The sequence below is a fragment of the Poecilia formosa genome, unplaced genomic scaffold, assembly GCF_000485575.1.
Source record: "Poecilia formosa unplaced genomic scaffold, Poecilia_formosa-5.1.2 Scaffold72, whole genome shotgun sequence".
Taxonomy (NCBI): domain Eukaryota; kingdom Metazoa; phylum Chordata; class Actinopteri; order Cyprinodontiformes; family Poeciliidae; genus Poecilia; species Poecilia formosa.
Genome location: NW_006800011.1, coordinates 828,618 through 841,359, shown reverse-complemented (window position 1 = coordinate 841,359; position 12,742 = coordinate 828,618). Strand labels below are relative to the sequence as shown.

The 12,742-nt window shown below is 36.5% G+C and overlaps 1 protein-coding gene across 2 annotated transcripts in view; it reads right to left on the bottom strand.

Annotated features, from left to right (window-relative positions):
- LOC103140512 (cadherin-18) overlaps window positions 1-12,742 on the bottom strand; it is a 96,776-nt gene that overhangs the window by 46,810 nt on the left and 37,224 nt on the right. For both annotated transcript variants that reach the window (XM_016673272.1, XM_007555690.2), the window contains exons 4-6: window positions 6,488-6,655; window positions 5,386-5,573; window positions 3,494-3,747 (exon numbers count right to left, since the gene is read on the bottom strand). In XM_016673272.1, the coding sequence (XP_016528758.1) occupies window positions 3,494-3,747; window positions 5,386-5,573; window positions 6,488-6,655 (610 nt within the window). The remainder of the gene's footprint in view (window positions 1-3,493; window positions 3,748-5,385; window positions 5,574-6,487; window positions 6,656-12,742) is intronic.

Genomic DNA, 12,742 nt, shown 5'->3' with positions numbered 1-12,742 from the left:
AATATTCTGAATATTATCAGGAGGTAGTTTTTTATTCCTAAAACTACCTTCGCTTAGTTTTATTACCTCATTTGTTTAAATTTTTATTAATTAATTCACAAGGAAATACACTTTAGGCCAACAGATGAGTAGTCTTTGATTGTGTACTTAATTTGACAGAATGAGTAATCTTAACATCCACAAACTCAATTTATAAATTATATAACTCATATTACATAAATATGATTTATTATACTAATTATTTAAGTTCCATTTTAAACAATACATAAATAAAAACTACCACTAAAATAGGTACATTTGTATTTTTTTCTCCTGTGTATGTAGAAAAAAAAGAATGATGGTATTAAAATGACACTTTCATCCCAACATGTCTACTGTATATGCAAAATAAATCAAAACACTAGTAGCAATAAGCACATTTTGTTACTGAAGAAACATGAAATTGTGACATTTTTTAATACTGAGCTTCTTAAACTAGACTATGCCGATCTTGTGATCCCTGCCTTTTCCCTTTATGCCTCTATGATGTTTTCCTTTTATTTGTCCCAAGCTGCCTGTCAGTTACAGAAGGAATGATCTGTCAAAAACACCCTCAAACATGTTTGAACTCAGCGTGATAAAATGCTCCTTGTTTAATGGAAGTGGGAGTTAACCGCCTGGTACAGAGGCTTCCACCTGTTGCTTCACATAGTTGTGATTTCTTGGTGTTACGGCAGCTCAAAAAGCAGAAGGATAAATGCCTGACTTGGCTGACGGTGCCACTAGCTGTCATGCTACCTGTCACACACTTTCACTGCCCTCAGCGTTTCAGAAACATCCACTACCACAGCGTGAGCGACACAGACCGCCATACAGAGCTCCAGGAAGTTCTGGGTCCCGCCGGACTCCTGTGGCTGCCAGGCTGTTTATGTTCACAACATTTTGTCACAAGGTACAAGCTTTACACCTGTGTTTGTTAATGTGTGTTATTTAGAAAGATCTTCCATTATGGAGGGGCATGTTGTGCATGCTGGGTCCAACCGGTGCCACGTATGCAGAGGTTACTATGGGGTCAAGTCCTGACCTGAAGACCTTAGCTGCATGTCTTCCATCCTTCTGGTTTCCTACATCTCCCTTCTGATTCCTGTTCATAAAGGTCACAAAAGTTGCATTAAAGTCAAGTTATTTCTTACTATTGAGCAAGAGAATCAAACTCAATGTGCCGAAATGAAGACAAATCTAGACATATGCTTTTTATGGAGCATATATAATATCATACTACTGGCTGGCATTTGATAAGCAGCCAATCCAAAAAGAGCTGCATTTTCCATGCTGCTGACTGACTGTTGTCTGTAGATTCTGCTAAGATAGTCTCCACTGTGAGCATTAATGCAAAATATTAGTGTTATTAACTATTCATTTTAATTATTGGTTTGCCTCCTGTAAACACTGGGTGTCCACTGCAGATGGCTTCCCACTGGTCCAGAAAGATTCTGCTTTCCAACTTCTGCTTGACCATTTTGGTGGACTCTACCCTGTACCAGCAGAGCATTCTCAGATCTGCAATAGCAGTTTTCAGGTGTCTGTTAGCAAACTAGCTATATTAGACTCTTAAAAATAATGTGAAGGTCAATTAGGATTAGACTGCAGGCAGAATTTGGCCCCCGAGCTTGACTTTGACACAAATGCTATGAAGCAACACCAGGATCTGGGAGGCGAACACTTCTGGAAGCAAAGTTTTTATGTTGCTATTTTCTGCTGCAGCAATCGAATAATAAAGAGAATCCCGTTATGGAATGACAGTGGGTATATTTTCTTGCAAATAACCCAATGATACATCAACCACCAACAGGTTATGTCTTTCTGTTCATAAATCTTAAATGCTTTTTATGGACCCTCTGGCCTCTGCAGCACCGCTAAACATACCAAATAATCTCCCATTACACGCTGCAGCAACAGAAGACTGTTTCTTATTGATATAAGACCAATGCATTACCTCTTAAGGAGTATCAGGTTCACAACTATTCCATCAATTTTGTCAAGAACATGAAGCAAATTCAAATCATTACAGGCGCTGTAGTTGCTGGAGTGTACTGCCAAGGAACAAGGCACCTGTTCAGCACGCTGCCTAAGGCTAGCATGAATTTTTATTTTTTCCTCCCCCCATTTCCCACCAGCATACAAGCATCTGTTTAGAGTGCATATAAATGTGCAGAGTAATTGTCTTGCCTCAGGTTACTTCTCAAGCTTGCAGGAAAAATAAGCAGATTCCTGGTGAAGCCAAAAAACTAACATGATTTACAGGGAACACTGCAGAACTCCCTGTGAACCCTCTGGATGATCTGGAAGTTAAATAAAAGGGAATATAACAGTAAAGAATTTATTTTATAACATTACAAGTTTTACTTCACTGAAAAACAATGACAAATTTAGAACCTGTCAAAAAGAAGATCCTGTGCGAAGCCAAGATGATGTCACCAGCTTGAATTTATCAAAAAATACAAAGGGAAGCACAGTTTGGAGGAGAAAGTACAATTTTAATGTCAAAGTCACTGAAAACATGGCGTACAGGAGTAGACTATCAAAGGATGATGAAACTGTCAGGTACTGTGTCACACCTATGTTCTGTTTTTTAAAAATGATTTTCAGAAACTAGAAATGTTTTTCCAAGACAGACAATTCCTGTTTTGTTCCCGACTCATTTACTTCTCTGAAATTCATCATCTGGAGAACAACTGATGCAGAACACCTTGTAAGACTGAAGAGAATAAAACGTCTATTCACATTTTACATAAGCTACAAAAAAAAAGCTATAAGGCTTATTAATAAAGTGGAATATCAGGAACCAACTAATACACTTTTAAATTAGAGTAATATTTTAAAATCTAAAGTCACTGAATATGACAATAATCCTAATGCTTTATACGTTGATGTAAAAGGCTTCAATGAATAATTTTGTATTCAGAAATTATTAAGATGTCAATTAAAATGTGGATGTTTCAGTGGAATAAACGGAATGATGATCTCAAATTAGGTGCTTTTGTTAGTGAGCTTTAAAAGAGCCTTAAAATGTTGAATTATAAATGTTTATACTGTTATGATGTATACATACATATTGTGTACCCATGTTTGTATTTGAGAGTGTGTATTTATGTGTATATATATTCTGGGGAGCTGGGATTTTTTAAAAATCGTCCATTGCTGAAAACATCCTGCAAGTGTGAGCTTTGGTTATATAAAACTATTTTTGAGATAAAAATAATCTGTTTGGTTCACATATCCTCCAATCTGCAAATACAAAACACCTTTTGATTTAAAATCAAATCACCCAAATGCTGTTTATCTGCTGCAAGTCAGCAGAAAAAGTGCTGAGCCTCAAAATAACCAAACTGCTTTATCAAGGCTGGGCTTTCTTTGCGTTTGCAGTGTGTAAGTCTAAAGGAACAAACAATAAATTTTTCAGAAGTTTTTGCTCAGACTGTACGTTCAGATTTAATGTGACCGAGTCTCCTACCTTACAGGACTGTGTCTGCTGTCTGGATCCCGGGCCGTAACCGATCCCACTTCAGTTCCACTCGGTGAGTTCTCGTAAACATCCAGGATATAATAATCCATAGAGAAGACGGGGGCTTCGTCCACATCGCCCACTGTGATTTTAAGGGTAGCCGTGTCTTTGAAAGCGCCCAGGTAGGAAAACCGTGGATCCACATGTGTATTCACTCCTTCGATGTGCAGCATGTAGGTCTTCTTCCTCTCATAGTTCAGGGGCTGCAGGGAAAATAAAACGACACTAAACCTTTGTTTGTGGCACAAAAGAAAGCTGTGAGAATTCTGTATAAAAATGAATGCAAGAGAACAAACAAACTGTCAACTCAATCAAATACCTTGAAACTAAGTGATTTGGTAAAGACAGAAAGAGACTATTGGCAATTAATTGACAAAAGTTCTGCCTTAAGCTCAAGTGACAGAAATAAAGGAAGGAAATGTGATTTCAAAGCAAACCTGCTTTAAAACAAATGTGCATTTTAGTGCATGGAGTAAAATTATGGATTTTTTGAATGATGAGTTGAAAATGTTCTACCATAAATCAATTCAAAACACTTTATGAGGAAAAAATGCTTAAGTCAAACACTTTTGAGGTAAAATGAGAATGATCTACTGTTTGCAACTCATATTTTAATTTACACATTTTTTTTATTTTACAATTGAGGAAGACACAGGTTGATTCAAGATTAAATGGTAAATGTAAGAGAATGTAGATTAAATTAATAATGAAATGTGTTGTATTCAAGTGAATAAACTGATTGAAGTGTACATATTTCTTTTGTAAAATGGCTGCCACTCAGGATGATATTTCATCAAAATAACCTTTAAAGAGTATTTCATTCGCTGTGTGAACATTGTAGGTGTCTTATAAAGCATGTCGGATCCAAGAACATTTGATAAGCACAATATGAGGACCTCACCATGGTGAGGATTCTTAACAAGGCGCTATTGGTCAAAACTAAATGAAAAAAACAACAAAAAAAACTCATATACCAAGAGCACCACCTGGGAACATTCATTTCTAAGTCAAAATTGTTCATCATGTGCTCTGAAATTCTGAGAAATACTTTCTCCTTGAACTTGACAGAACTGGTTTGGAAAACTGATGGACAGACAGATGGATTCGGAGAGCAGCCGGTGTTTGTGTGGCTGAGGGACAAAGCCACAGATGAATGGCTGAAATCTGGGGATATGTGAAACCCCCTCTTAAAACGCTTCCGGCTATTTTAATAGTTCAAACACCAAATATCCCCCAGTAAGCATTAATACCCTCTATGGAAACCATGTGAACACTACTGCACAAGCTAAATTCTTGTTTTCCCAGGTCCACTTAATCAGCAGTAAATGGTCCTATAGAGTCAAGTAGCATTGGACCCAGGTATTTCATTTGAAAATTTTAGATATCCTAATACAAGAAATCCACAAATAAGTGACTCTACAAATACTGAACCACAAATAAACGGGGATCCAACATACAAAACGAGAACATTTAATTAAAATGTAAAAGTATATCTCCAAGACTCTTGTAAAAAAAATTACTACTTTCTTCTTGTGGTCAAAAATCTTACACTACAGAGTATTTAAGCAACTTTTCATTTCAAAAATCTGATAAAATTTCTTTTACCATCCAAGTACAAATAGCCACAGTACATTTTTATTAGACGTCAGAGTAAAAAAAAGAACCCAAACTGTACATACAGCCTGTCCTGACATGATGGGCCTGACTTTAAAGTCAGCACAGATACTGAAGGCTAAAACTTTATGGTTCTGGGTCAAATTATCCCTCCAGGTATTTGTATCTCCATAAAAACTTCCTTTCATTTGATGCCTGTGAACAAACCATGGACACCAGCCGCTTACCTTTCTCAGGCTGATGATTCCCTCCTTTGTGTCTCTGTCTGTGGATATGGAGAACATGTTGGCGCCCTCCGAGTTGACGATGCTGTACCTAATGTCCGCGTTAACACCGAGGTCTTCATCGTTGGCTTTGATCTTCCCCACTGGTTTCCCAACTTGAGCAGATTCTGGGACATACAGCTGGTAATTTTCTGTGAATGAACATCCATTTATATTCACTTAGAGAAAGAAAAAACAAATCAACTTAAAAATCTCTACTGCACCAAACAGTTGAATATCTATCTGACTGTTTACCGAAAAGCTTGGCTAAGCAGTTTGACTCTGTCACTATTTGTTCCTGAGGGAATGTCATTAAAAATACTCTGCAGTGCTTCAATTGACATTAAGCGCTAAACTGTGGTTGATAGCACTGCAATGAAGCAGATATTTATTCAGGGAAATGTTGATGGTTCTTTGCTGCAGAATAAATGGGAAGCTCGTTGCTGAAGGGCAATATTCTTGATGATGCTCTGTCGTTACTTACATTTTTCATTATAATCGAGAGAATTCAGCCTGGAAAACAGAGTGGTTTGAGCAATATTCATCTGGTTTTGCAAATTATAGAAAACAAAATAAATTTAGACTTCTGAGTTCAAAAGTTTTGATAAATTACAATAAGAATTACTGACTGATATTATTCATTAATGTTCATGTTCTTCAGCAAAAAGCTGCTAGTCACTCTGTCCCTATTACTGGAGCTTGTTTCTTGCTTAAATTAATTTTTAAACTTTTTATTTCAGAGGCGATCCTTTCATCTTTTACCGATGAAAGGATTGCACGGTTTGTAAAAATACTTTTTAGGTTATAAAACTGCACCAGGTAATTCTTGTTGAAAACTTCTTTCAGCTCAAGGCTGGAGATGTTTCAGAGCGGTGCCGTGCTCGGTTTGACAACAAGCATGGCTTTGAAAAATGATTTTAAGCAGGAAGGGAAAAGCAGAAAATACTTCAGCTCAACCATAAGCTTCACATATCCAACCTAAATGGGACAATTTCTTCAAGTTTGGTAAGCCACGTATAGAGAAATCTGCTTTTTTTGTTGATAACTCCACTGTTACAGTACTTACTTTGGGGAAACTTGGGTGGGTTGTCATTGACGTCTGTCAGGGTGACGTTGATGGTGGTGGAGCCAGAGAGCCCTCCAACTTGGCCTGCCATGTCTTTGGCTTGAATCACAACCGTATAGTGTTCTTTGGCTTCTCTGTCCATTTTTGGTAAGGCGGTTCTGACAATTCCTGCAAATTTAATGCAAAAAAGCAATTTAAGATGATAAAGATAACATGTGGAACATCTAAACATTCATTTGTTGTTTGAAAATTGCAAGACCAATGCACCCCCATTCTGGTTCTTATGAAGGAGGTTACAGCTTAAACTCTGCTTATGTGATATGAATTTGTTCATTTATGTCAGGTCATGAGGATCCATGCACTACAGTCTGACTCCCATTCAAAAGAAGAGAAAACCTGAGTCACTTCAAGAGTCGAGGAAGAAAAAATAATTACTTTTTTGTAAATAGAGTATCTGAGATCAACTAAAGCCTCGTTTCACACATTTCCCACAAAGGAAACAAAAAACGGACCCAAAAGATTCTGTAATAGAACAGAGTGAATGAAAAACTGGGCCATGCTTTAGAGAGTCTAGATAAAGTTAAAAGGTTCATTTTCATAATTACCATCCAGACTGAACACAAAATAAGACGGTTAAACGTCGGAGCTTTGTGCATTTTGCATCTATCTACAAGTTTTGGGGTGTACATTTTCACAAACTATGATTTTCGAATCATCAAATGTATTGAATAAGTTACTATACAGTGATTAACACTGTGTTACTGCTCAGAATATGATCAACACATAATCTGGTAACAGGTTAATAAAACTCATCCATAACTGTATTCCATCTTTTCGTCACTTCCCTTTATTTTTCCACTGCAGTGTAATGTTTCATGCTTGTTTGCCGTTTTATGTTTTCATCATGCAAATCAATTTAATTTGCTTTATTGACATGTGCAATACAAATAAAACCCCTTGCCTATTGTAGAATTAAAATGTAGTAAAAACCTGGTGACAGCAGCAGAGAAGCTGCTGTATTTTAGGAGAAGATTTTTGGTACATATAAAAAAATAAAAACAAAATTCAAACTTTACATTCAGGTTTTAACAGAATGCTAATGGATCATTTATATACTAAAACTATCAAATTGATACTGGGGGTATCTTCTTTTTTTGATGAATAAGAATATTATTTTTATTATCATAAAAGAATAATAAAATATATGTGTTAATATACTGACTGTATATATACTTCACATTTTGTAAATAATATTGTTCGTAAGACAGATATTTCTTTCCTCCCAAATTTTCAGGTTTATTTCATAGTACTGAATGTAATAATGAGCCTCTTTCATCTTTAATTCTGTAGATCCTTGATCGCCTTTTCCTTCCGATTCTATTACAGCTAAATATGCTTTGCAATCTTCAATCATATTATACTGTAACACCCTGAGGCTCTTGCACTATCACATTTATTCATAATGCAGAAAACAGGATGCTCAGCCGTGAACCTTCATAATATGATATACGATTGGATCTCTGACTAAAAAGAAACCGTCCCTGCGACACAGCAGGAGCCTAAAACAAAAGATGAGTTTGCTCCCTGTGTTGACTTTTTAAATAAGGGTTTTGTGGCACGAGTGGCCTCTATTTGCAGAAACCAGACAGGAAATGGGCAGAGGTGCAGCAGGATCTTATAAGGTCAATGTGTGCTACTTTATGTCTTCCAACAACTGTTAACAGGGGAATTTACAGCCTTGGCTTTTGCACAAAAAAAGAAAGAAAAAAAAACACCACATAGGACAAGAATCCATATGTTCACACTTGTTTTGTTGTAAATTGTGTTTTTGACTGGCGCCAGGACATTGTGGTCACCGCTGACCTTGTGCCTGCAACAGATTTAGAGATTATACAGAAACATTGAGACCTTGAGGTAAACAAAACACGGATACAATGACTAAATGGATGTCAGCGCACCAAAACGTGTAAAAAACTATAGACCATAATTCTTTTCTTATTGGTATGTTGATAATTATGTGAGAATAATTATCCCAAACATTCTGTGACTCTATCTTGGCCCTAAGAATCCTGAAATATTATGGTGACTGTATGATGTTTTATGACTTTGTACTGTTGTGGTTTTATGAAGTAAAACACTTTGAAGTGCCTTGGAACTCGAATGTGCTGCACAAATACACTGAATTGATTGATTGATTGATTGATCTTGAGGCATAATATTTAGAACTCAGAGCAGAACATTGCAAAGGGATGTTATGACTTGTTCCCCAAAAGTAATGCTCTGATGTTTTATATACAGCCCAGTTTGCAATGTCTTGAACTTGTTACAACCAAAAACCACACAGTTCAAATATTCTCTACATTTCGGTTCCACCTGACTCAACCACGTTTTGTCCCATCTAAGCTGGCTCTCAGAATGGCTTCAAGGCAAAGTTTAAGTAAGATTTCTTAAGGATTTCTGTGTGTAGTAGTAACGGTAGAGCTTACAACCAGCCGTTGTCCATCCTGAGCTGTAGATCACTTCAGGTCCTCCAGAGTTTTCATATTCAACTTGGCTTTTTTCTGATTAACGCTGGTCTTTTTTGAGCCTGTCAGTTTTGACAATACGTTTGATATATTTGAGAAATCAAGCTGATTATTCATACCATTATTCACACCTTACACAATTTCTGCACTTGTATAATATTGGTTAGTCAAAATAGTAAATACATTTTTGTGGCCTTGTTTAGGTCATAATCATTTACAGCATTTGCAATTATTCTTTTTTTTTTTTTTACAATAAAATGAAAGTACATCAAATTTATTAAGATGTCTTTGAAATACTCTGTCAAGCTAAAACTCAAACTATTTCATGGTTCTCCGTTTCAATCCAAGCAGCTTGAATTTCACCAAACCCCATTTAGGAGTTAATGGATTCAGTTTTATTATTTCCTGTACTTCACAAAAGAGCCAGACATTGGCGTGTTACACAATAGATCATTTTCCTCTCTTGTGCTTTCAGGACTCTATAGACAGAAAGTAATCCTTTCGCATCAGGCTGAATAATCATTAAAAGTGGGTCAAGAAGCCAGGCAGGCAACAGTATTAAGATCTGAGGTTACACATCATCCGTCACGGTGAGGCTGGCTGACGTCCAGGCCACTGATAGTGAACCTGGATTTACCAGGAGGTAATCAACAGAAAGGGCTAAATATAGGTGGTGGATGTAGGTCTGTCTAAACAGAAAACTTAGAAAGCTGTAATCAAGATTTCACCTGTCAGATGAATTTGCAATTTTAATGTAACCTTTCAAATATAAACCTGTCAAGTTGAAGATATTCCAGCAAGTGAGCAGTAAACAGAATTTTCTACTCTTGTATTAGTACGAATAAGGATTCATCCTCTTTATGATACAATAAAAAGGGGGACTGGAGTGCAGCTGATGAAAAAGACAAGTTTTCAATATAAAATGAGACAAAACACTCCATTCATAAACTTCTACCTCAAGGCCACAAGTAGAACCAGAGGCTGCGTTGTGTAAAATAAAGGAATAATAGGTTGAACCACTTTCGCTCTTAATAAAGTCCATGGAACTATATGGTGGCAGTTCATTCTCAAGTAGCAACAACTGCTTTAACAGTGTGGTTCTGTGCATATTACCTCTGCTTGAGAAGATACAGCAATAAGTAGGGCAGCAAAGGAAGCTGCTTTTATTTCAAGGCATGTGACAGAATTTAATTTACTTTGGCCTACAAGGAGAATCCTCACTAACGAAGGTTGATTTTTGTAGTCAACTGCAGATCCATTTTACTTTCTGATTCACACTGCAAGACAAACACAAACTTACCAAGCATTTAGGTCAAGCTTACAAACAGAAAACAGAAAACTAAAGAGATTGAAAGAAAAAAAGACCTTGACATTTCCAAATCAGACATCCTAACTTTTACAACTACACCCTAAAATCCTGTTAATGAACTTCATAAAGGATCCAAGACAAGAGGCAGCCATGGAAAAGACAGAACGCTCCATCCAGAGATGATCTTAAACCTGAGCTGAGGATAAGACATTAAACTTTTCTATGCTTCATTTTCATTATGTTCCCAGAACATAACAAAAATGGTGTCGTACCCTCCAAGATGTGGACATACATTGCAAAAACATGACATTTTACCAACTAATTTTGGTCTAGTTAGTTTCCAGCGAAAATATCAAGTACATGTGAAATAAAACAAAACTAACTTTAAAGTAACTTTTCAACCAGACATAGGAGCTTATTTTAAGTAAATAATTCCTTAATATTGATGAAAAATGATGATTTCATTAGTTTATAGAAGGAAAGTCTGAAGACACAACCCATCCTTTAATGACACATAAAAACAGCAAATTATTACTGCTGGTAAAGTTCAATAATGCGAAAAGACATCATGAAATTCTGTCATACGTTCAAGACTTTGATAAACTGACAGACTGAAAGGGTAATGGCTTCTAAGAAAAAGAAAAGATGCAATGCTTTATATAATACAATGCAGTTTTTCCAACTCCCACAGGGAATGAAAACACATTTTCAACCAAACATTTTCAAGACTCACAACCTGAGTAGCGTATTGGCGTCAAAGCGTTCTGCTGAAATGCCAGGTCTCAGCAGGGATCTGCTGCTGTTCTTTGTTCCAAAAACTAATCAAAGTGCTGCTAACAACTTTCCTGTAATGATACAAGCCCTGCAAACTGCACTGAGAGTCCCTAGTTATTACCCTCAGCCTTAGCAACATTTGACCTTAAGTCCTTGAGACACACTACTTGGAAAGTGGTCAAACTTTTTGAGTAAAATCCACTCTAAGATGGACGACCTGACCTTTCAAATTTCATATTACCTCTTTGTTCATAAAGGTGTGACATTCCTGAACAATATTTCACAGCTGGAACCAAACCAATAAGCACATACAAAAAAAAAAAAAGAGATTTTCTTTCTGTGGCTACGAGAATTTTGCTTTTATCCACCAGCAGAGAGAATGACCAACTGTGAGTCACACAAAGTAAAACAAATAGTCTTAAAGGTTTTCACACCTTCAGACTTTTTCAGACTTTTTTCCATGTTGAATCCCAAAATGTACACTGAGAATCTAGAAGATCAGCAGCACAGCAGGTCAGGGAGAAAGATGAGGAGACGCTCGAATTAGAGATGTTTTTAAAACAACATCGCAGGTGGAGAGTCTACTGACGGGACGTCTAAGAGTTTTTGGTTAGGAGGAAAAACATTGCAAGACGAAAACACCACAAGCTAAAAATGTAGAAAAGGTTTCTCTCATTAGATGAGACTCAAATCTACCATGTTTGGTTTGTGTGGTGGATATATTAAACTGCATATTTCCCAAAACAAGTGTTGCAACAATTGAAAAATAAAAAAATACTACGAGGTGCTCATATTACATTCTTTCACATCTATGATTATAACATTGGCATCACTCTCTGTGTCCTTTAATGTGTTTGGTACAATTATGTGTGTCGAGTATGAGAATCCACTGCAGTTAAATTAAATCCAACATTCTGGATGTAATAAAGTATATCATATTTTTTACCGTGCAATATTACTATTGTATTCAATGATATGAAGTGTTTTCATCTGGTTTCTAGTACAAATATCTTAATACACTTGAAATAAGACAAAACTAATTGACAGGAAATTTTTCAGCTAGATATAGGAGCTCGTTTTACATAACTTTCATTAAATACATTAAGGCATTTTCTCATTTTACAAGTGAAATATTCTGCCAGTGGAGCTTTTCATCAACATGTAAGGAATATCGACTTGAAGACAGTTGTGTCTCATTTCAAGTGAACCAAAAATACTTGATAAGATTTTGTGTTTTTGCAGTGTAAGCAGATAATTCAGGCTCCATACCTGAAAGGACTTGTAGCTGTAATGCTTGTGTAAAGTATTGACTCAGGGGTCTGAATACAAAAGCACCTTTCACACTTTGGAAAAGACTGATTGATTGGTGTTGGTGTGTCACAGAAAATGCAAATGACACTGAAGTTCAAGGGGTTTGAATACTTTTAACACTGTAAAAATGTCATCAAGGTTTGGTTGCAAAGTTTTCTCTGCAGCCTCTTCATTCGTAAATCAAATTATCTTCCAACACTGAAAAAGTCACTGGGGCATTCTTAGGAAGGAAGCAGGAAACACACATCAGTGTTCTGACACAAAGATCAGACCTCTGATCTCTCTTCCCAGCTCAGCTCTGAGCCGCATCGCCTCAGACCGTCTCTCCTAAATCTC